Source organism: Ambystoma mexicanum, chromosome 5p (genome assembly GCF_040938575.1).
Source record: "Ambystoma mexicanum isolate Mex_15411 chromosome 5p, UKY_AmexF1_1, whole genome shotgun sequence".
Classification (NCBI taxonomy): Eukaryota; Metazoa; Chordata; class Amphibia; order Caudata; family Ambystomatidae; genus Ambystoma; species Ambystoma mexicanum.
Window position 1 is genome coordinate 872783576 of NC_090930.1, and position 25138 is coordinate 872808713.

General features: G+C 46.0%; 1 protein-coding gene across 1 annotated transcript; it reads right to left on the bottom strand.

Moving 5' to 3' along the window:
- Nucleotides 1–439: 439 nt before the first annotated feature.
- INHBA (inhibin subunit beta A) lies at nucleotides 440–25124 on the bottom strand. The gene is made up of 2 exons (XM_069613299.1): nucleotides 24317–25124; nucleotides 440–7101 (listed from the first exon to the last, which is right to left on the bottom strand). Exons 1-2 carry the CDS (start codon nucleotides 24702–24704, stop codon nucleotides 6251–6253), a joined length of 1239 nt encoding a protein of 412 aa, XP_069469400.1. The 5' UTR covers nucleotides 24705–25124; the 3' UTR covers nucleotides 440–6250.
- Between the last annotated feature and the right edge of the window lie 14 nt (nucleotides 25125–25138).

The following is a 25138-nucleotide window of genomic DNA, read 5'->3' on the forward strand; positions in this document are numbered from 1 at the left end:
ATGGCAGTACCGTCTCAGTGAATGTGGTGCCAGGATCATATTGTTCATGGACAAATTGAACAAATAAGGCATACCTTAAAGACAAGGGTCTTGCACTTTGTAGCTCTCCAAATATGTTGGCGTACTCACCATTACCGATGCTGGCTGGGAGTGATGGGAGTTGCAGTCCAAAACATATGGAGAGCCAAATGTTGCAGACCCCTGCAATGCATTTATTTATTTATGTATTTATTTATTTATATCGCGCCGGTCGACCACAGGCATCAGGGCACAACCTGAGAACACATCAGACAACAAGGCAACTAACATGGAGACAGGACAATAAAGACAGAAGACTTGCACCTCCTCATTCCGGGGTCCTAATAGTGCCTGTTGACATTGTGCGCATGTGCTCACCCTTATTCGCTAGCGATGAACATAAAAGACCACAATGCAGTAGTGCGTGAAATTCTCTTTATTGATTTCACTTGAAGTTGGGTTTGTCGATGTTTGAGAAAAGGGCAAGAGAACAGAAAGAACAATGTAGAATTGTAGCTGACCAAAATACTTCTTGTGCATGTGAAAACAATCTCCCCGCAGAAGACTCATTGTTTCAGGCAGTCGCAGAACAATGTATTTGCCTCTCCTCTCACCCAGGCACTTTGTTTCACAAAAAGTGCACTCTGTTTCTGGTCAACTGTTCTTCAATGCTTAGAGGAAAAACACAAAAAAATCCCAAACAGATATTTTTTTAACATGAAGGCTATTAAGCAACCAGGAATTGATGAATACTGCTCACTAAACTGTACAAAGAATAGCTAAACTCAGCATACCTTCCATGTATAAAAAAAAAACTATCAGATGGAATGCTGTGAAAATAAATAAGTTCTACTATAAACAATGCAAACATAACACACGCATCTCTTTCAACGTACTGTAAATAAAAAAAATGAAATTGTACACAATAAATATTAAGAAACAATTTACATATTTGAAATGCACTCATAAATTAACAACTTTAATTACACTTAGCGGGACAGAAACGGATTAAAGCGGTGTACGTGGAATGGAAAAAGAACAACGACGAGGAATCGCTGACTGAATGGCTTGGCGTAAATTGAAAAAAGGAACCAAATGCATTTTTTTTCTGAAAGCATGTACACGCAAAAGTTTAAAACACGTTTAGCCTCATGGATTTTAACATAGAAAAGTGTTCCACTGTTTCTCACCAAATAAATAAATAGCAATGTGCTTTAGCCTACAAGAGTTTCTGTTTATGCAAATGAAATTACTCCCAGCATGCAATGCTATTGATATGTGTGACGTAGGGGAGAGAAAGAACGGGCAAAAGAAAAGTAAGACAAAGAGGAAAAATAGAAAAAAGAAAACACAAAAAGACAAAGGAAAAAAGGCCAATGAAAAGAAAAAACAGTGAGAAAAAGGAAAGCTTGAGTCTCTCAACAGACGACAGTCGCCTCTCCCCATCATAAAGTTAGCCTGTGGCATGACGGATTGCATAGGAGGGACCAGAGGAGATCTAGTTTCCCGGCTTCGTTTTGGTGATGCCCGTCTTCTTTCACATGTGTTGCCCTAAGTTATATGGGCGGGATGTCACCACTGTCATAGTTTGGGAGTAAAGCTCCTCGCCCGACATTTGCAGCCCACCTGCAAGGAGCTGTGATTGACCGTAAAGGTACTCTCTGAGCAACAGCCAAACAGTGAGGAGCCCTTAAAAAATGGACATTCCATGAACCTGCTGCACTTGGGTGGTGTGTGCAGAAGCAAGCCCTGGAGGGCATCGCATTTTTACTGCCCCTGGCTGACTCCAACAGCATGGTCATGACATTGTAGAAGGGTCTGTGGAACCGCTCTGACTGTGTCCACTCCCGAATCAGAAAACTAAATATAGGCAGAAGTTGTTTTTCGACTTCTAAAGTGGACCTGGGCTGGGAAGAAAACAACTGGCAGCAATGATGATTTCTTTGCTTGGTACCTGGAAACAGTTGCTGCTTCTGAAAGGGCGTGCACTTCTACACTAATTGAAAGTGGCAGCAATTTCGAATGCTATTTTGGGGCCATGAAAATGTAAATCAAATAAATTACGTCTTTTTTATATATATATATTTTTATTTTGCTGAGCCACCGTCAATGTTCATTAACAACCCACTTTTCAGATTTAACACACGGGTTTCCATTTCCCTCTGTTTTAAGAAACTTAACCACAAATCAAAACCCTATGGCACTGCCCACAGCCTTGCGATTCGAAAAAGTTCCAAATCTGGGAGCAGGGTACACAAAGCATGCATGGGAGTAACGGGAAACCTATTTATGCGTTTAAGTTTCTGCGTCTTGTAAACCCTAGATTGCATCTCTGTGCTCTCCTTTGTTCGGCCAGTGGGGAGTTCTATTTCTTTAAGCTACTAAATCCCTCAACATCCAACTTGTTCTTGATTATTTAACTAGTTAAAAAGGCGCCAACCCAATTTCCCAAAGTGCATTTTCCACATCCCCTAAGGTTTCCACTCTCTGCTCCCCTGGAGTCTTCCCGTTCAGATGTAAGAGATCACAATGATGTAACCGAGGGTGGAAATCCTCTGGGAGATGAATAAAGGCCATGTTGATTTCTGGTGGTGGAATTCAGACCTTCCCTACAGGCCTGGATTAGGGTTTTAGTAACTTGCATAACTAATCATAGGGAAAGTGTTCGACCAAGGGCCTGAGAAGGTCGTGCATCACGTGCACATCCATGCGTACAAGTCTGTGAATGGGGAGGCCCAGAACTAGGCTTTTCTTGGGAAAGGTGGGCACCCCTCAGTGCCGGGTGACTACTACAGTGGTAACGGGGGCAGTATAATTGCCAATTACATCACAGTGTGAGGAGAGGTCAATGTGCCTTCCTGCAATGCTGAGGTGTAAAACTGCTCCAGGCTCTTGAAGATCCAACTGTACATGTATCCATCCCCCTTTGCAAATCCTTTACTCCTCTTGTTGCAAGGAAGCGGATTTCGTGAAGACAATATCATGTCATATTCTCTCCCCAGCCTGTCTGATGTATCGGATGTGGGTCCAAAGTCAATGAGGTCAAAGTGCACTCCGTGCTATGGCAGTGCAAGGTTTCGCCCCAGGAGCGGATTTTTTTTTTCCACTGAGGACTTCATCTTTTTTTAAAAAGAGTTATTAAGTAGGAACTGATAATTATAGTTGTTCTTTTATAACGTGCTTAATGCCAACAAGTAGTTTCTAAGCGCTGGATCGGGATTTGAACCTGTGTTGAGCTGCTTGCTTCCAAGACAAGCACGTTGCCCCTGAGCTATCCTTCCTCCCGTGTGATGACCTTTGTTGGGCAACTCTTCCTTAGGGATATTGATGCATTCATAAGACATGTAAGTGGAAGGCAAAGGAGTACGTTTTCCAAGCGATTAGTGCAGGTCAGCTTTCAAAATGGTAAAAGAAGGGCGCAGCATTGCATCTGTGAGAGCATTTTACAGGTAAAATGCACAGACTGCAAGCGGGGGGGGGGGGATACGAGGTTTGTCAGGCAATGAAGTTCATGATTACTTTGTGTGAAGAAGAGAGGCTGCCAATGGGGGATGGAGGTCAAGGACAGAAACGCAACAGGTCCCATGGATCTTCAGATGGGACTGGCGGGGTGTCCCAGTCCTTTGAGAGCGCCCCCCCCCCCCCAACCCCCGCCTCATCACTTGAAATGGCTTCCCAAGACAAGGCACAGTCCCACCTCTGCTAGAGCTCTGCCTGTAAGGGGAAGGCCATTCCCATCATCTGCTTGGTTCTACCTGCATCATGAAGCTGACCCTGGTGGTCCTTTCTGGTTCTTGCAGTTCTTGAGACAAACCACATACACAACGGAGTGAGTCATTTGCAACAGAAAACGTTCACTTTGTAGTTGTTTGTTCATAGTGCTAAATTTCACCTGTACCCAATTGTGTAAGTGCGTAAAAATGTATTTTCATAAAAAGTACATACATGTATAACCCATTAGCTCTACTGTGCAAGCTAAATAGTATGGAATAAATAAAAATAAAAAAAATGCAAGAAGCATGTGCCTTGCTATTAATATGACAGGGGAAGCAAGGGGTTTTCGCATCTCGTTTGAAACATATAACACATGTAATATACAAAAACAGACATACCAATACATTTTTGCTGAACATTGAAAAAAGAAAGTACTTCCCGCCACGTCCACTGCCCCCGTTTTCACTGTAATTTCTAGCTACCCTACTAAATGTGACTATTACAAATTCCTTGCTAGACTTATGGTCCCTTGTTTCTGGCGATCAGATCTCACAACGCAAATGCATTGCTGATCAAGCAGTCTGTTTGCCTGGCACTCGACAGACAAAATGGCAACCAATGTCTGGTCTCATGAGGCGATATGCCCCGAGGTGGCAGGCAGGCCCACCCCGTGGGTAACGGCCGCCACCTAAGTTAAGGGCCCGAGCGAAGCGATGTTCCCTTAACGAGGGTGGCGAACCGTTACCCACGGGGTGTGCCCAGCCACCGAGGGGCATCTCGCCATTAGCACCTGTCTAGATCACTGCACAGGTGCTGATGGTTTTCTTTTATTTTGAAATAATAAAAGCAAAATGGACCTTTTCCTCGTGGCCGTCGCTGTGCTGCCTTCAAACCAAGAAGTCTGTCTTCATAGTGGATGACTGACGTCACCGCCATTGAAGAGGGCACTGCCTGGCTGAAGGTAGAGTGGTGATTAAAAGGTATGTTTTTCTTCCATTATTTCGAAAGAAAAGTAAACCATACGCACCCGTGCAGTGATCTACACGAGTGCTAATAGGAAAGGGGAGCGGGGAGCAGGGAAGGGAAGCACCTGACACTAACGAAACTGCTCCGAAAGCGGGCTCACCTTTGTGAATATAGCCAGCGTTCCAAGCATTCTCATTGCCTCCGGGCGCCTCCCAGGGAGCTAATCTTTCGCGAAAGGAAGCAAACCCTCTATCGTTTCAATCTGGCCCTCTCTGGGTCTGGTAGACTTGTTCCCTTCTGGACTGGTTGGCGGATTGTGTGATATACCCCAACGTGGAAACAGAGAAACAGTTCGTGTGTTTTTTTGCACAGGACCCTGAATAACTTTGGACTACTGAATGGCTCGTACTCAATATTGCAGAGCCACTGCAAAGAACACTGGCCACGCGCCGAGGAAGAATTATACTTTTGTCGATGAAACGGAAGTCAAATTAAATTTAGTTCGGCCTGTAATCAGCTCCCCCAGATCATTGCATACCCCAAAACCAGTCAACACGCCCCACTCTGTGACATTGTACTCGCTGAATGCACATCAAATGCAAATGGACTGCTCAAGGCTCACACACGTCTTTGGTTTACGCATCTAGTCGTAAAGGTAAAAAATAATAAAAATAACATTAACAATAACAATAGTCATAAAAATAGCTATTTTGTTGTGTGCTGTAGAAATTCTTGTATAGCTCACATAAGTGCAGCTCTTGAAACCCCGCCCGCCCCGCCTTGTCTGCCCCACCTCTTCCGCCCCTTGAAAATACTTGTTAAATAAGAATTAGAACAAGTCAAACACCGTTGTAGTGCAAATAGTAAACGATCAAAAACATTTGTTTTCATTACAAAATAGAGAAATGCTCGGCTCCAGTTGCTGGGCAAAACATATTCCTTTCAAGTATCACTCATCAAAGAAAAACAAAATTAAACATGTTATTCCAATAAAAAAAAGTCTCTCTTGATTCTCAGGTAAACAGTTTCAAACCGAATACGTTGCATAGTTCTAAGATCTTGAAGCACCTTAGTGAAATGTAACTTTGTATTACTCCTCTCTTTGTTTTCTTTGCAAAAGTAGTGCAGAAAGGGAGTCATCAATAACTGCACAAAAATACTATTTACCAAAATATACTTTCTATAGATATATTTCTATATCTGTACATGTATGCAAATATAAATGTATCTGTCAATGTACATACATTTATAAATATGTATATATATATATACATATATATATATATGTACATATATATATATATATATATATATGTTTTCACATGTATACAGATATAGATACTTTTTCGACTGGAAAATTGGAAAGTGCCGGTGATTGGCAGCCATGGAATTTTAGAGTATTTTGGACCACATCAGATATTTTTGAAGATGTGTCATGATGTCATCCTTCTTCCTTTGTGTTTGTTTGTGGCCTCTTGGAGTCATTATTGTGTTCTCAAAGTTATGTGCACTTTGCTCTGTCCATGTCGCCATATATGCTTTCGTACTCCATCTATGAGCAGCCACATTCCTCCACAATCATGTTCTGGATGTCCTTCTTGATGATGTTTTGCCCATCATCGTAGTAGAGCATGGACATGGCCCTCAGCTTTGTGGGTACGCAGCATGACTTTAAGCTGGTGAAGGGGCTGTAGCCCCTCATGCGGTACTGGTTTATGACCGCGGCATGAAAGGAGGGGCCGGAGCCTGAGGTCCCCGTGATGTGCGCTGGGCAATCCCCCTCGCAGTAATTTGCATGATAGCCAGGAGGTGCAATTACCCAGTCGGCCCACCCAATGTCCTTGAAGCTCACGTAGAACTGCTTTTTGCAACAGATGCTAACTTTCCCATCGCACTCCAAACCACGCTTCCTCCTCCTGTGAGGGTGTTCTTCTGATTGTCTGGCCATGATCATAAGAAAGGGCCTGTGTGACTGTTCTCGCTCCTCATCCCCGGCAGCACCATTCCCTTCTTTCACTTCCTCGTCCTTCTTTTTCTTCTTCCCGAGAAGAGTTGGCGTGGCACCAGTCTCCTGGCACTGATCACATGCTATCCGAATGTCAAGGGATGTCTTGCCTTGGTCAAGCAGGTGCTGGATGCTTTTGGCGATGGGGAAGCTGTGCCAGCCACTTCTCTTGGTGTCCACTGACTTTTGTGAGATCAAGACCTCTTTCTTGTCGCCCTCTGTTCCGCGGTCCACCCCTTGAGCACGCTGTTGCTGCTGGTACAAGCGAATGGTGAGTTTGGTTCTGGTGCGGTTGGACTTGTTGAGTCTCACGAAGAGCCAGAACTCGGCTTGCTCCACCACAGACAGATCACTGCCTTCCTTGGAAATCTCAAAGTGGAGCACCTTCTTGGCAGGCCCTGTGATAAAAACAAGAAAAGACAAGAATACCATGAAGTCTTATTTCTAAGACCTTGAGGATAACTGCACTTGTGCGTAAAGCGCAAGAGCAGCCTTTTTTTCTGTCATCAATATGCACTTAAGTTATCAGCAATAACAATAACCAATGCAATATACATGCCAGCTGCCTTTTACCATATCACAGAGAAAGCTAACATGGAGACCCTATTTAGCACGCGCACCTACTGTGGAAACATTTGATGTCGGCTGCTCCCAAAAGTCCCATATTAAAATTAAAACAATGCTTTATGTGCTTGTGTTGTGTAGGAATAATGGCGGGAAGATATCCTGCTGGGCTTTGAGGATTTCTAAAGCACATTTTCTTGGATTGCGCCACACACCACAATGAGTAACTCTGGAAAAAAAAGACTTTGACGAAAACAGCAGGCACAAACCATTAAGTCGAATAAGACAGTGATGTTTATGAGCTCCTTACAAATGCGTGCCTAGCCCCAGCAGGATTCAGACAGTTGTCCTATTTTTATGGCTGTCATCTATTAGCCATAAAAAAAGCTGAAACGTAATGCACAGAAAAAGACTCCTGGCTCCAACCAAGGCCCCATGCTGCCGAATTGTAAGAACTCCTTGCAGCTTGCATTTTAATCTAAAGGCATAGTGGACGTGCCTGCCACCTGGGGCAATGTCAAATGGCAGCAATATTAAGAGTATGTATCAGAGAGATTTGCTCGGCCCGCACATTCGCATAAACACTCACACAAGCACACAGAAACGTGCACATAGACTGACAAAAACACCGGTACACACTGACACACACACAGGCACAGACACACCCAAAATCGAACACGCACCCAAAAGCAGCACATAACAGAAGAGGCGTGAACCCCAAAGGTGGCACTCACCTAAATGATCTAACGGGTAAAAACTAGACCCGGGCATCAAAATGAATGTTGCCCCCATTCAGCAATCACATTCTGTTACTTTGTTTCTGCCAACACATGGGGCTACATTTTCAGAGGCTTTGAAACACATCCTTATTTTTAAAGCACTCTGCGCCTGTAACGTGAGTCAGAATCCCCAAATGATTGTGCACTACATCAGCAAAGTGGCAGGCTCTTGGGGCACAGGGGCTATCCTGCGGCCGCCCACTTATGACTCACTGTGCCTGATTCACAGAGCGTTTTCCAATAGGATTGCGCCGTTATGAAAAGCTTCTGCGAATCAGGCCCACTCTCTTCTCCTAAAGGCCTACCTTTAACAGAAGCCAAGTGAATTACTTTACCTTAATCTAAGTAGCACCCTGCAGACAAGAAGACATGGGGCCTGATTCATGCATTTTTTTGCACGGTGCAAAGTGACTTTTCACTGGTGCAGAGTGACTTTGCACTGCCCACAAACACCCAGATTCATGGAACAGTGCAACGTGTCTTTCTGCCATGCAAAGTCACTTTGCACTGGAAAAATACACTTTGCACTGCTCCACCCTGATTCATGGAGCAATGCAAAGAGTGTCTTTGCCGTGCAAAGTGACTTTTCACTGGTGCAAAGTGACTTCGCACTGCCAATAAACACTGTGATTCATAGAACAGTGCAAGGTGTCTTTTTGCCATGCAAAGTCACTTTGCACTGGAAAAATACACTTTGCACTGCTCCACCCTGATTCATGGAGCAATGCAAAGAGTGTGTTTGCCGTGCGAAGTGACTTTTCACTGGTGCAAAGTGACTTTGCACTGCCAATAAACACTGTGATTCATAGAACAGTGCAAGGTGTCTTTTTGCCATGCAAAGTCACTTTGCACTGCAAAAATACACTTTGCACGGCTCCATCCTGATTCGTGGAACAGTGTAAAGTGTATTTTTGCCGTTCAAAGTGAATTTGCATGGTAAAAAGACACTTTGCACTGTTCCAAGAATCACCGTGTTTGTTGGCAGTACAAAGTCCAGTGAAAAGTACTTTGCACCGTGCAAAATGTTCCATGAGTCAGGCCCATGGTGAGGAGGATGGTGGTGCTGGTGGGTGGGGGGCATGAGGGTTCCACTTAGTGGCAGGTAATGGATGCATCAGGACAGGGTCCCTACACGCAGCACTGTGCACGACAGAACGAAGTTACAGGCTGCAAACCCAGCAGTCTAATATGGCCCTGGAATCCGAGCAAAGCAGGCCTCTCCAGCGACCCTGTACACCCAGTGGCTGGCTGCAAGCTTGCTCTTGGAAAGCCAGGCTGTACGTCAGCCAACTCTTCTCTATCTCTTCTGAGGACAAAGCATCACTGTCAGCGCTACAGTGTATCTTCAGAGGTACAGTAGCAAGCAGCCTAACGTCCTAGCCACATTTTCAAGGTTTCCGGACACACTGGAGCAGATCTATATTCTTTCATGCCTCTCTGTCATGCAATGCAACGGTACATGTTTATTCAGTTCCGAATTTAACACACTGTCCACATTAATTATAGCATGGTGGTGATCAATATGCTAAGGAGATGCAGAGTGTGCCAAAGAGCGGCATATTAAGGGATGTTTTCTCCTGCAAATAAACTGGTTGGCATGAGGTGTAGCGATCGTGAGTGCGGCGATGAGGGGGAGTTCCTCCGATAAAGACTCCATGTTCCTGGCAGAGACAGGAATGAGTAATGAGCCCTGCTGGGTGACGTGATCAAGCGAGCACAAAGTTGGAATTATTAGACAAAGTGCTACTTTATTGGAATGGATGCGCATAAGCGAGTCGTGCTGCGGCTTTCGCTACGAAGTCGCGAGGGCTTCCTAAAGGCCAAGCTGTTCTTTTTACTTTTGCTTAAGATTTCTGGATATCTTAAATAAAAACAAATTCTGCATGCATTGATATGGTTGCCGAGTGACAGTAAAGAATGTAGAACTTTCCCTTTGAGGGGCCGAGATTACTAAGCGGCGCGGCTTGGAGTTGTAAGCACGGTATCCGGTAATAATGTCCCCATAAATATGGTCGCCATACATAATGTCACGGGAAAAGCTGGTGGCAACATTATATACGGTGACCATATATAGGGGGTCAAGGACAGCTGGGGTTGCGGGGTGTCCACCGCTCCTCTTGAACAACAAAAAGGTTTTGGGGGTTGCAGGGGTGTCGCCCACATGTTCAATGTAATAATGTACCTGCAAAAAACTGCAATTTTTTGGCAACATTTCTGCCAGGCGACAATTTTGCTGGGACATTATTACATGGAACCATATGCTCAAGGAGCCCTACAGTAAATTGTTACATTAGAAAAGGAAATAAAAAGGCAGGTGTCGATGAGCATCAAACCCTATGTCAGATCTGAGCTTGTGAAGGTCACTTGAAAGGTGATACTGCATCAGCCGCGGCCGCGGTTCACAACTGTGTGATCGATGAGAGGTTTGGCCAGGCATGAGCTCCACAGGCTGCTTATTGTCTCCTCTCTCCTTGGCAGAGTCCTGCTTTTGAGTCATTAAGCTTCCCTCTGTGTCATGGATACACCGGCTGGTCACTGATATCTTCTAATTTGGAGTAGCCCGGGGGCACAGGTTTTTTGTTTGAATTTTGAGGGGAAGGTGACAGTGGGAAACAATAGGTTGTTGGTGTCACTGGATATAAAGACCTATCGCTCTTATTTTCTGTTTACTGTACACTTTTTGTCAGCTAGATCATCACAATGTCAAGATGGCGAAACCAGTTCAGCGGCTTATGAGGTCATGTTATCGTTTTTCATGAATCTGCGCCACCAGTTGCTAAGGTTCAACTGAGCAATGAGTTGAAGACCAAACGTTCTTCACCATTATTCAATTATAGAGGATAGCATTGTTTTCAAGAACATTTTTCAAAGAATGATATTAACAGAATCCAATTAACCACAATGTGCGGTTTCAGAAAGGTAGATGCCTACTGTCAAACATAGTCGGCTTTTATCTCCTGTTCTTTATTGTCCAAAGGTATTCACTGTGTGGCAGACACATCCATCTTCAGTAAAATACCATCACAAACGTGCATGCTGTCCGAAGGTATCTTAACCAACCGATAATGTGAGAGTGCATTGAGGTGCGTACAGGTGCATTTTAGGGAAAGGCCTGAAGGTTTGGCTCTTGGACAACCATCTCTAGTGCTCCCTCCTTCCAATAAATGCCTATCTGTTGACTTACTATGCATTCCTACTTGGCACTTGTGCTCCGAGATCACCCCTGTGGCATGGACTGTGCTCCAGAAGCGAAAGCAGCAAAAGAAAAAACAAACAAATACATGGATCAGAAAACGCACCTCTGCCTCAGCCTATGGCGCTGCAACTATCTGGACACAGCCTGCTCTACTTGAGGAAGTGTGCTCTAGCGGTTAAGCAGGTGACAGCGGATTCAAGTTCTAGATTTTTCCATGTCACCGAATTGTGCGCCTCTTTGAAATTCTCTTCAATTCAATATTTAAAGTCCAGAATTTTAAAATACATTTTGGAACAATTAAAAACAAACTAACCAGCAGTAGTGGGGCCTACATGTTGGACCTTAATATTGACAGAGCAAGAAGGTGTTTATATGAATGTGACACCTTATAAAGAAGAATCAATCAAAAAAAAGTTCTCTCACAATTCCATGCTGTCAAGAGGATCTAGTCAGTTCTAATCCCCTGACCTCCCACAGCCACGCAACAGAGTGCAAATCTCCCCCACAGCTGCAATGTGGCAACCCGCTTTCTGGGGTCTTTTCTCCTCTGTGCAGGGTGCAGTGATCTAAAATGTGATTGTAGACTCTCCTGGGTGGAATTAATTCCCTAGAACATGGTATTTGTCCCATTTTCGTTCTCAGTAGAGGGGCTCCCACACTCCTTTTCTCTTTCTAGGGTAACCCTAACCATCCTCTGCTCTTCACCTGAGGGCTACCCAGAATCATGCATCAATGCAATCATTGGGCTGCTAGAGTCTGATATGCCTTGTCCCACTTTCAGCATATGCTGCTCAAGTTCAGAGTTCATCCCCAAGCATATCTTTCACGCATGATGGCATGCGGCCTACAACCCACATGTAAGGCTAAGAATTCCCAGCCTGCTTCCACCGAATGCACTTTAGTCTTTCCCATAAACTGGAGTTCCTGTCCACCAGCAATGAATGGCTCTTGAAAATGGAAAGCCTGTGTATGTTGACCTCACTGCCTCTGAAGTCAACACTACTTTGGAGAAACTGACGAGACGTGTTTTCTTCACTGAAGTCAATTCTTTGTGTGTCCCAGTGCTGCGACCTGGGTCATTCTTGACTGCAAATGGCGGACAGTGAATGGAATTGCTTCTGAAAGATGGCTTATTAGATAGCTACTTGTATTGTCAGATGTCAAGGTGCAACAAGAAACACCTTTGTCGTTAGTATAGTAATCACAGTGGAGTTTAATGACAGGGTGTGCTGCGTTTAGCGCTTCATAAGAAAATAAGCATGTTCCCGGCTGGTTGGGCCGCACACCTTCGGCACATTATAATTACGCTTATGGTTGCACATTAAAGGCATTCTCTCTTGAAATGGTCATTTGAAAACTGGTGTTTACGCTCCTGCTTCTGTTTGATAGGAGGTTCTGGGCCTGTTTACTAGGATCCTCCTAGTCTTCATGCACTACTCACAAAAGCTGACCCAGTGACACTTCTTTTGCAGTTCTTCAATGCAACGGAAGAGGGAATGCAATGCTCTTATCAGCAGCACGGTTACAATAGGTTCATTATGTGTAAAGTGTGCGCCCCGCTGTGAAGTCCTGCATCCGAATATGCATAGAGCACCGCAGATAGAGAGATAGTGAGGTGAGCAGCATCACTCAATGCATAGGAGCCCCACAAGATCATAGTATGGTGAAGGAGAGTGGACATGGAAGTGTAGCCATGATAGGTATAGAAGCCCAGCACTGTGTGACTTGCATGTGCCAGCTGGAGGAAGCTGCCTTGTAGCACTATGAAAAATTAGGTAACATTAATATTAATCTGAGGCAGGGGGTTCAACTCCGGGACTCGAGGGCTGCAATCCTAACAGGTTTTCAGGATGCCTCATTAATTTTCATGAGAAAAAAATGTGCATACATTTAGGATCATTGTATGCAAATGTATCCACTGAATATTTATGAGGGATATCCTGGAAAACCATCAGGATTCCGGCCCTCGAATCCTGGAGTTGGACAACCCTAATCTGAGTGGTTGACAGGGAGAGCCTTCCTCTCAGGAAACACATCTACACATAGGAAAGTAATAACTTTGGAAGCACTCTGCTATGATCAGAGGCTTTCAAGGATCACTCGGTGCCTTGATGAAGCTCAATGATGTACCTGCGCTGTAGGAAACACTTTTAATGTGGACTATGCCTTTACAACTCGAGTACTCTGGCCCGTACTGTAAAGCACTCAGCTCCAGACTTCAGCATCAGTTTTTTCAGGTCAAAACAAGCAACGTTCAGAAGTTCCTAATGCAATCTGGTTATGATTCAAGAATGTCCCTTTTAGTGTTCACAGAACATTGTCTGGGTGCTGGTAAACACCAGAGCCCAGGGCGCCCACACGCATATGCCTGCGTGTGCACAAATACATGCAATTCAGGTGCAACACATTTGAACATGAATTTTGCTCAGATGCAATGATTCCATGGGAACAGCGTGCCACGGGGAACACCTTCGGTCCATGCGGTATGCACCCTGAAGGCACTTTATGGAAGTGCACTTAATTTGCATGCCCATCTGTTAGAATCTGTATAAACCTTTCTTGTCAATAGGATACCTAATGTAATATGAACCATGCTACACAAAATTTGCACTGGTACAGTTCCATTTTGCACACGTATTTTCACCACGATGCACATATGTTTTGCAGCAAGATATAGGTCCAATGTGTTCTCCTCTGCACAGTTTAGGTAGAAACAGTAATGTAACTAGGTCTTGTACAGTGTGATTTTTGGCATTTAGATGCTCCTAGTTGAAGGGCCTGAAAGAGAATGGGGAGTGTTAGAGATAGTGAAAAAAGAGGGAGAGGCAAAATCGAAAACATAATGTGCATGCTTGTGGAGATCTGTAGCACACAATTCCAGTCACAGACTCCAGAAGCAATGATCACCACAATACAAACTCTCCTCTAGCCCGTCCTGCACAAGCAGAGTAGCCCAACTGTGTCACGCCAACTTCTGAAGCAAGATGACCCCCACACCCATGCGAAAGTGGGTACCCCAACAAAATGATAAAAGGAATTGCATTGCCGCATGGTACCCAGAGACTATTCACAAATAGCTACCCAAAACCTACTTACCATCTCCTTTCTCAACCACCCTCACTCATCACACACTTACCATACATGCCCAGAGGGCTCGAGAACCCCCCTTCCCGCCGCTGAACACCCCTAAACCACACATCACCCTCAAACAAATCTTGACACCCCCGACTAGCCTCAAACACCCAACAACCCAGATACTGGAAGTCTCTGATCTGGAAAGAAAATGCCTCCAGTGTACAAAACAAAGCACACAGAGAAAACCCATATGCACAGATGCCAGTTACTCCTGGCTCTACATACACCAAGAGCTGAGCACAATACATGTCTTATCCCTCTTCTTACCCTAACCAACCCACCTCCCTTTGCCTTTCAGAACCATGAGGGCACCTGGAGACCATTAAAATGGCAGCAGTGTGTAGTATAAAGCAACGTAACACAACATAACATAACCGTTGCTTTTCACTGGTCAGATTCTAAGTGATTGCACTTCGGGCATGTGGAATGTGTGCTGCCACAGGAGAGTCCCAGGTGTTGTCCTCTAGCTTGGTTAGTAAGTAACAAATGTGCCATGATGAGTCAAGGGGTGTGTCTGGGGGGCTTTGCCTTAGTGGGTGCGCAAACAAGGTGTTGCGTTTCCACGTTGTTGGCTGGTAGTAGAGGTGGGGGGCTGCAGCGGCGGTGCCACTGCGGTGTACGTGTGTGCGTCTTTGGTTGGCTTGTGTGTAGTGCCCAATAGGAAGTTGAGATTAAGCAGGCTAAGGAGTTAGGAGATGTGGGTATTCTAGGCCAGCGGGCCCTGGTTGCCTATTGAGTCAGTGTGTCAGTGCAGTTGCATGTTGTTTTGAGGAGATTCCTGGCTTGAACAGGGTTGTCCTTGACTACCAGTGATGTCTGTGCAGTTACTGCTCTAGCTTCCCCTTGGAGTTTGAGAGTGTGACTAATCTCTCTGCGTCCTACCAATTTAGGGCAGGGGTGCATGTTAGCACTGTGTTTCTTAGTGCGGCCTACTACAAGGATTGGTGGAAAATTAAATGGCCCCCAATTATGCAAAGTCACATGGGCATAGGATTGGTGGAAAATTAAATGGCCCCCAATTATGTAAAGTCACATGGGCATAGAGTACAAACTGTTGGTAGCCGTGACTGCAATTCATAGCTTGCCCGTCGGTGGCAATCCCACGCCTGGCTGGGGGTTGCCATGCCTCTAGTGGCAGCAGGAGTCTGACCGCTGCATTTGCTGCTTTGTGGAGATGGTTCAATAGGGATACTGGGAGGCCTATCTGCCGGCTGTTGGCACAGTACAATCTTGAAAGCATCAGAGTGATCACCACGAGGGCATAGACTAAAACACATATTCACAGGAAGCTGATATCACGTGACCTCATTGGAGTTGGGGAAAGGATTCATGGATGTGCAAATTGTGCTCTTGTCATAGGATTTAGTAGGTACAACCAGTGGCAGATTCATAAATAATGCATATGGCACAGGAGTTGCCACAGTTGGTGGATATGTTTCTCGTATGCATGACACTTACAAACACGTCGCTAACAATTGAGTTGACAGTACGCCTCTATTAACACATGTTGCATTTGACATGTGGCAGTCATCAGCAAATATACCATGTCTGCAAGTGCTACTATTGCTTATGCTTTCAAAGTTGTCAGCAACAGGTTTTTTTTATGGGAGTTGATTATTGTGGACATAGTTGGTAAAGAGGAGATTCGCCTCCCATCGGCCAGATGTATTTAGCTAGAAAATCGCTACAATCAAAAGTAAGCTGACTGAATAGTTACAGTTCCGTTTAAAGAGAATCACAGGGTGGGAACTGTACTTCACTGCCCTCTAGTGGCCAGAGAAGCAATATGTTGTCTACTGGCACCCATGATTGGTGGGACGGATTAGATTCCTGCCTTTCTGTGATGCTGCTAAGCCTTTGCATGGGAATCCCCCAACCACAAGGAATACTTTGAAGGCGCTAATTATAGGCAGGCTGTTTTTCACATCAGAAGATTTTGGAATTGGGTGTGGAAGTTTTGTAATGCACACATGCACCTAGAACTGTCACATATAGTCTAAAAAAGAAATACAAACTTTCAAAAATAAAATTCATGCGTATTTTAGTTATACGCATTCAGAATATGTTGTCTGAAGATATGTTTCCCTTGATGTTAAATGCATTGTTAAAGAGTTCTTTGCAACCCCCACCCTCTGCATACACCTTTCATGGTAGTCGTTATCAGCCGAGAGCCACGTTAATGCAGCACGTGAGTCCAAGACACTAATAAAAAAAGGGAACTAGCCAAATACCTTAACATCAAATGTGCTAGAGGTCAAGGGAACAGATTTCTTATTTTTTTAAAGAATCTAGGAGAATCTGTATGATCTAGGGTGAATCTTCCTTCCTTCCTTCCTTCCTTCCTTCCTTCCTTCCTTCCTTCCTTCCTTCCTTCCTTCCTTCCTTCCTTCCTTCCTTCCTTCCTTCCTTCCTTCCTTCCTTCCTTCCTTCCTTCCTTCCTTCCTTCGAGAATCTGTATGATCTAGGGTGAACCAACCTTCCTTCCTTCCTTCCTTCCTTCCTTCCTTCCTTCCTTCCTTCCTTCCTTCCTTCCTTCCTTCCTTCCTTCCTTCCTTCCTTCCTTCCTTCCTTCCTTCCTTCCTTCCTTCCTTCCTTCCTTCCTTCCTTCCTTCCTTCCTTCCTTCCTTCCTTCCTTCCTTCCTTCCTTCCTTCCTTCCTTCCTTCCTTTCTCTCGTTCTTTCTTATTCTCTCTTGCCTGTGCTCTCCAGACCCATCCCCCATGTGTGCTTTACTTCCATTTGCCATACATAAGTTAAAAAAAACTATCGGAACTCAAATACCATAGTTAAATAAATTGCAGACGATTGGCTCTGCTCAGCATACAAGTGCACAAAAAGTAACAGGCGTGAACACTAATGGGTTCCGTTCCTTCGTACGCCCTTGCCTGGCACTGGTATGCAGGTCGTTTGCAGTTATGACGGATGACTCCCTAAGTGCTTGAATGATGTTGACAGATACGTGCCTTCCCTTACATTGTGGAGTGAACCGAGGCCTTCTCTCCTGGCAGGGGTGGCGGCTGAGGTCCTGGTGACTGACACAGTTAAAATTCTGAGTGGCAGCATTAGGACCCGCCATTGAAGACTCTCCATGAAAAATCTCCAAGGATCGTCCCGAAGGCTTAGGGCATGCTTGCTGAACGCCCTTGTTTCCTCCTCTGTGTAGCACATTTATTTGAATAGTTCCCATTGGCTGGACATCCAAACTCGTGTGGGAGAAGCTAGCATTTTTCAAGCAACATTTTGCAAAGCTAGCCTTTAACCATCCCAATTCGCCCTACAGCACAACATTCCCAATTACACCCATTGTGAAATGGTTCCACCAATTTGCCCTGGTGAATGTGAGTAGTATATTCTGCAAATTTGAAACTCAGCAAAGTATTGCTCATTGACCCAAACTAGCACTTTTGAACTTTTCCAGGAGACTCGCAAAGCTCCCGGCAGACCTGGAGCATGCAGATGTTCAACCCCACTACACGATGCGCGTCAAGCCTCTGATTTGCCCTTGTAGGTTACCCAAAAGCTGTAAAAGGACGTTTTGCAGAGGCCGTACGTAAAAGCAATGCTTTCTTTGCTCATTGCCATTTCGGTTGAGATCCACACGTGTACTTCCCATACACGCTCTCATAACATCCAATATCCACACATGCATAGCAGACTATGCAACGCCAACCAGATGCATTGCCGTAAAGGTTCCCACATATAACTGCCTGATGCTCCCATTCATGGCTCCCCCGCTTATCTCTAAAACTGCAGATGTAATTTTTTGGGGGATAAATTGAATTTGTTGTTATGCTATGTTATGTTAATGGGCATTTGTATAGCGCCTTTCACCATTGGTATGGTCTCAACACGCGGCAGGTGGAACGCCATCGGGGCCATAGTCCAGATAGGTGTAAATGGTCAGAGAAATAAATAGTGCGTGTGTGCACTAGATATGTGTGCAGCTAGGCCGGATTTATGGTGGAGGCTAGCTGCATTCTAATGCTGGCGGTGGTGTGCAGAGTATGTGAGACAAGTATTATGTGTGCTAGTACGCCAGATTTATCGTGGGGGCTAGCTGCATTCTAATGCTGGCCGTGGTGTGCAGAGTATGTGATACAGGTAGTATGTGTACAGCTAGGCCGAATAGGTCGTAGGGGGGTAGCTGCATTCTAATGAATGTGGTGCTGTGCTGTGAGTAGGGTAGGTGGGATTGGGTGTGCAGCTAGGCCGGATTTACCGTGGGGGACCGCTGCAGAGTAGTATTTGTGGTGCTCTGCAGGGCTAATCTTCACAAATCTATCTAAATGTGACGCATGGCTAATCTTCACAAATGTATCTATTGTGTCTGTAAAACAACAGATTTCAAATAAATAAATAAATAGCCATGTTCACACTCATGCTAGAGACAGTTGGATGTAGCTGAATTTACTTGTAGATGTCATTTGGCATTTCAGAAATGCTCAACCGAAAGAAGTAATGCCTACTAAGCATTAGGGAGTACTCTAGTACTAAGGCACAACCATCTACAGTACCCAACCACATCTGGGGAAATCCTGACACGCAATGAACCTTAGTTAAATGCTCTGCCATTACGCCACGCTTCACAAATGAATACTTTCTGCAACTGCAGCATCTACCATTATCCGGTGATGTCATCGCTCAGAAGGCCCATAGCCTGCAACCGTGTGCAGCGCCATGCCTTGATGCGCTAAGGAGTCAAGCAAATGTAACTTTGCTGCAGCAGGGCTCTCACTGCAAAGTATGCACTGATGCATTTGAAGTTGGAAGGCCGGTTAGCCAAATAAATAAAGTTTATTAGCCCAAAAAAAAAAAACATAGACGAGTTTTCGAGATCAATAAATGACTGTACTACGTTAGGGTTCTGCTAATATTCCCTAATATATCTGTACGGCCGTTCCTTATGCATGTTATATTGTTCTTGGTTCTATAAATGGTTGCAATAATTGCAGTTTAGTTTAATCTGAGAACTAAAACAAAACCAATCAAACAACTTAAAAGATACCTCATACACGGTCTTATTCAAAACATCAGAAAACAGGGTGTTAATTCAGGATCAATAAAAGAGTGAGGAACACAAGAGAAACATGTAGCGACGAAAAAGGTGTGGCTATGCGGCTCGAAATTAAAATATAGTTCAGGGACACTATATGGTCAGTGGATAACGTGGATGGTCAGTGCGAGACGATGGGATGTCCCGTATTGCCTTCATTGCACAATATCTTTCTTCAAAAGAATTAAAAGAAAGTAACGTTTTTTTTCTATTTGTTGTTCTGATGCTAGCTCTTGGCCACTTCTGTATGGGGCTGAGAGATGCATGGGACAAGAGATGGAACAGTATGGGGTAAAGTTAGATCAAATCCGGTTGGTCTGCTTGCCAGAGTAGATGAATTTTCAGCACTTTCCCAACCTTCAAGGAGGGCGTCTCCAAATGCGATCCGCTAAAGCAAAACTCAGACCAGGTTTTCAGGATAGCCACTGGTGTAACTTTCACATACAATAATTGCATTAAAATGCTATATTAAAAACCTGGAGTGGATTTTTTTTATTTCTAGGACTGGCCTTGGTGACCCCTGCTTTAAGAGGCCAACTGTAAGGGACAAGGGCAGTGGCAGGGATATCCATAGAGTACAGACTTATGAGTGGAGAGATCTATCTCCTTAATGCATTTAACTGGTAAATTGGGGGGAATCTATAATGGGGGACTTATGTATGGTGGGTTGGTAGGGCAGAAGAACCCTAAAGAGAGAGAGAGTTGGAAGTGATTCCATTCAGGTCTTTGTGTACAAGGCGGGGTAGCATTTACCTTGGGAGGAGGGTACATTGCTTTGCAGGGGAGAACAAAGGCCACAGTTCTCCCTTGTTACTTTTACTGTCTGATTGTTCACGTTAAAAAAAAAAATTCCAACGTCAGGATGCAACCCAACCTTAACCTTCAATGATCATTTTATCCATGAAGAGTGGGTTGCACATGTTCCAGCACACCTGTGCATTTGTTTCACAGTACAGTACATATATATATTGGGAAGTATCATAGCTACACATTTTGTAACTTATATATACAAAACATGCTGACAGGCATGTGGGGTGAATTGTACAAATATTAGTAATACGTGATGTATTTAACTGTGGAGTTAGTATATACAAATCAGAGGCCATTATCTGTTACCAGACTTCATGTTTGATGTCATATCAGTGAAGGCGAGATACATAAGCTATGGCAGTCTCCTCACAAATAATGGTGTTGGAACACAATTTTGCAGGCTTGTTTAATCCTCTCAAATAATATGATATTGGCAATAAATACAGAAGTAGGCAGAGTACGACTCATTGCACTGGTTAGGGGCCTGGCACTCCACTCAACCCAAATCACCTTTAAGCCTTGAATCACGTTGAGGTGATGTGTCCTGTGGTCAGTGGCGTGAGCACGTTTGGGTCTAGACGGGCCGAGAGGCTCCTCATGGGGGAGCTGGTCGATACCATGTCTAAGCTTTCTGGGTGGGCTGAGCATTGAGATCCAAAAGGAGACCCAGAAATGGAACCACCCCCTGCTCCCTCGATCCGCCAATGGTGGCGGCTGTGGGACGTTGCAGTCTGACAATGGGTCTCCGAGAATAGCTTTGAAGCTGCTTCAGCTCCAGTGCACAACTGACAGCTAATGTGAAACAGAAAAAGACGTGTTCATGCTGAACGTACAAGCGTGGAGCCAACAATGACACGCAGTGAGGGTGCAGATGAGAAGCGACGTCGATGTTCACTGAACAGCTTCCAAGTTCCCTATGTCTCAGTCACACTTATACACGAACTTCACTTCCAGCTGCTTTAGATGTTTCCATGAGGGGTGGGGCAGGGCGAAAACAGGCCCGGGGGAAACTCAGGAAAGTATGTACAAAGGCTGTAGTTTAAATTGCCATTTTAATTGTCGGTCGGGGTATGCTTGGAACACTTCCGCTGTTGGCACACAGCTGAACTGGGCCTTAGGGAGAGAAAGTGAGTTGCCCAGCCTCACAAAATAAAGCAGATGATCGAAATGGCAGCCCAGCACTACTGGTACTCTGCTCAACAACTAAGCCACTCGACACCTACTGCTGTGGTTGAGTACACATATAACCGAAGCTTAAGGCAGTCATGGGTGGCTGGAAGTGACGTTACTCTTTTGAAGGGGTAAGAAAAGCAACAGCTGCTAAATCAGTGGTGGGTTGGGCAAGGGAAGATCGGAATATGTATTGCAGGTATTTCTTGGGTGGCGTGGGTCTCGGTTTTTACTTCAGTCGGTACATTTCAAGGCACAGTTTGTCCAGGTTAAAGTTAAACTATTTTGAAAGTGAACATGCCTAACACACGCTTAAGCTGCATCTTTCTATAGCGCTTGCTGTCTGAGACGTGGCGCTTGCTGTCTGAGACTTGGCTTGCAGGTTCGTAGCTCTGTAACCATAAATCAATACAACAGGTCCGGTTACGGTATCCAGGACAGCAGTGGGATGAGATTCTGAGTTGTTCGCATCAGGATTGGGAAGCATGGCCTAGCAACCACTCACAAGCAGAATTACTTGTCCTTGTATGTCACTGAGCTGCCCCACTGGCTCACAGCCCAACTTTCCATAGAGCTCCCAACTAAACCGAAATGCCTGATAAATCAAATGCATTGAAGATCCCAAAGAGTTTCACCCTTTGGACGCTGCCCTATGCAAGAGGGCGCTCAGCACAACTGACAGGCGATTGATCCTAATTCGCCTGAATCGTGCCGATCCAGTGAGCACATGTTCTGTCATCACAATGCTGCCACCTAGCTCTAGGACTAGTTTTCTGTCTGTCTGACTTCCTATCTCTGTATGGGGTTTGAACTTTGAATGGTCTGCATGCCTGTTTGGCTTTCTGGTTGTGACGCTCAATTCCTCCCCTCGCTGTGATCCTGTGTATATCTGTAGATGGCATTGTCATGGGTAGTGCTGTATGTTTCCTATGCCCGCCGTGGGTCCACTCCCTGAATGTAGGTGTGTGTGTGTGTGTGATTGTGTGAGAGAGAGAGAGAGAGAGGGATAGAGAGAAAGAGAGAGAACGTCTGGCCTCTCCGTGTGCCGCATATATATTTTGTGTTTGTTGTCACTGTCCGTCCGACTGACAGCCAAGCTGCATTGCTCAAAACCTGGCTGTCACATGCTGCGCTACCTCAATACATGTAGCTCTATTTGTTCATGCGCCTGTCTCAAGCTCCATCTTTCTGTGTATGGCGGTACCTGTCACTGCGTATTACTTCGAATGCCCGTCGTCTGTTCCCTCTCTATTGGGAATCCCCAGTCTACAGCCCAGAAATATTACTCTCAAGACATCGAGCGCCTCCTTCTAATGAATACATTCCCTGCGTCTCTGCACAGACCCAAGCCCGGCAGTGACGGTAGTGCGGCCGACATCCGGAGTTCACCGCGAGTGCCTTCCCTCCCAGCGAGGGCCCTCCGGAGGCAGCAGGTGGCCAGCCTGCCCCTATCACAGCCTGCTACCCGCTCTTCATTCCCCCGCGCCGCGCTGCAGAGGGCGGGCGGACAGAAGGCGCTCGGAGAGAGCCTGGCGGAGTGCGAAATGGAGTGGGGGGGGGCGCCAGGGAGGGGAGCAGAGCAGAGCAGCACACCCCTGGGCGGCCGAGACCTTCCGGGAGCGAGCAGAACACACCCGGAGGGGGCGGAAAACGCGGCTGCCTACCATCTGCCCCGAGAGGAACCCGTGGCCAGGGGCTGAGAGCTCGGCGGGAGAGTGTGTGCCGAGCACCAGCGCGCGGCGTGCGTTTCCGCCGAGCAGGGCGGCGAATCCCGAGGCAGCGGGTTTCCAGGACTGGAAACTTTGATTGCTGCCCTGATTGTTTATGCTGCCACAGCAAACTTTAAACAAGGGCACGCCGTGCCTTCTGCGCGCTGCAGCAGCCGGTAATGGCATTCCTGCTCCCCCGCCCTGTGCAGGAGGAGGAGGAGGCGGCGGCGAGGTGGTGCACCTCCGCTGCGCCCAGCCATGCAGAGGAGCGCCGGGCGGCCAGAGTGGGATCTCATCTGACGGCGGTGCTTCTTCTGCGCGGCTTGCCCGCATCTGCCTCGGGCAGGACGTTTTTTAGAACGTTTTTTAAGCGAGCGTACACGGTGCACGTTGGAGTTATGTGTGTTATGAATGAAACGCACTCTCTGTCGGGCTCCTTCTTTCTTGGAAGGGTGCATAAAGGAGGTCTGCAGAATGAGCTGGTCTTTTCCCCCGAATTCCCTGTCCACGAATAATAACATTAATCACGCCATGTTGTGTTGTGCTTTGAAGCAGGTCATATAGTTGCGCGGTGTTCTGTGTGGTGGTGTCCTGTTTTCTCCACTGTGCTCTATTGTGTTAACATGCTGCCCCTGGTATTCCGGCGTGGTATTTTACCTTGTGTTGCAAGCGTTCTTATCGGGCGCTGCTGCCTCCAGGCGCATTAGAATACCCAATCACAGCAATTGACTCTCTAGATAGCAAAGACCAACGCCAGAGTTGCGCTCAGTGTCCCCGACGTGTTTTCTTAACTTCTCGGTGCGCAAATGCTACTCTACTTGTGTGTACGTTAAGTGCCTGCGCTAAAGACGTAACCTCGCATCTGCCACATTAGTCCATGAGTTTTCCGAAATGTTTCTGTCTGTACTTTGTTGGGGCTGCTGCTGTGCTATTCATTCACAAACTATCTGCCCATCACATCCCTTCCCCCATTAGTCTATCACCTGTCTGCCTCTGAGCCTCACCTATTCTGTGTTTTTCAGTGTGGCTTTGGAGTGTAAACAAGAGATCTGCAGCCCAGGCTTAAATGTGGCTGTAAATCCCACCTGGCCGGCTCCTTCCCTCCCGGCCCCGCCCCACCCCCTCTTCTCTAACGGGGCGAATACCTGCTCACTGCCGCGCCCGCGGAGCCCGGCAGCGAGCGCGACCTGTCACCCACCTGATTCCGCGAAAGTGATGATCTCCGAGGTCTGCTCCAGCAGTTCATTCATTTCAGCCCTGCGCCCAATGTCGTCCTCGATCTGCACATAGCCATCCTGCCCCACCTTGCCCACGTGCAGCTTCTTGATGGCGTTGAGCAGGGCCGCCTTGGGCACAGGCTGCGTGATGTTGGGTCTGCTCCTCATGTGCAGCATGGTCAGGATGTGCTTCTTCACTGCTTCCACCATATCATTCTGGATGCCGGGCGTTCCCTTCTCCATCCTGCCCAGGGCGCAGGACGGGCAGTCGGTGACTGCGCCGGGCCCCTCTGTCCCGGGGGTGGGAGAACTCCTCGCTACAATCCAGCAGAGCCCCAAGACCAATCCTTTCAGCGCGAGCAGGGGCATCCTGACTGCAACGTTGCGTTGACTTTTAATTCAATTTTTTTTAAAAAAAATACGTGCTTTTTTGCTTCAGCCACAGACCTCAATCACTTACAGTTTTCTTTCTCTTCAAGAACAGTTAGCAAAAAAAAAAGTTTTCTGTGAAGTTGCAGCAAAGGCAAACTCTCCCTCTCAGAAGGCAATAAGTGCTCTTGAGCTGCGTTGCTGTCAGAAAGGAGGTTTCCGACTCCGTCTCAGGGAATTCAGAGAGAGGGGGAAAAGGCTGAAATAGAGCGAGAGGGGACGGCTTGGCCTGAAGTGAGTGAGTGAATGAGAGAGGGAAGGAGTTTTGTCTGTGAGTAAAGCTGTGATTAGGGAGGGGGAGGGACAGCTCATATTCTGACAGGCTGCTTTCCTTATGCTTATGCTTGCCTAAAACACACCTCTTCGAGTATCAC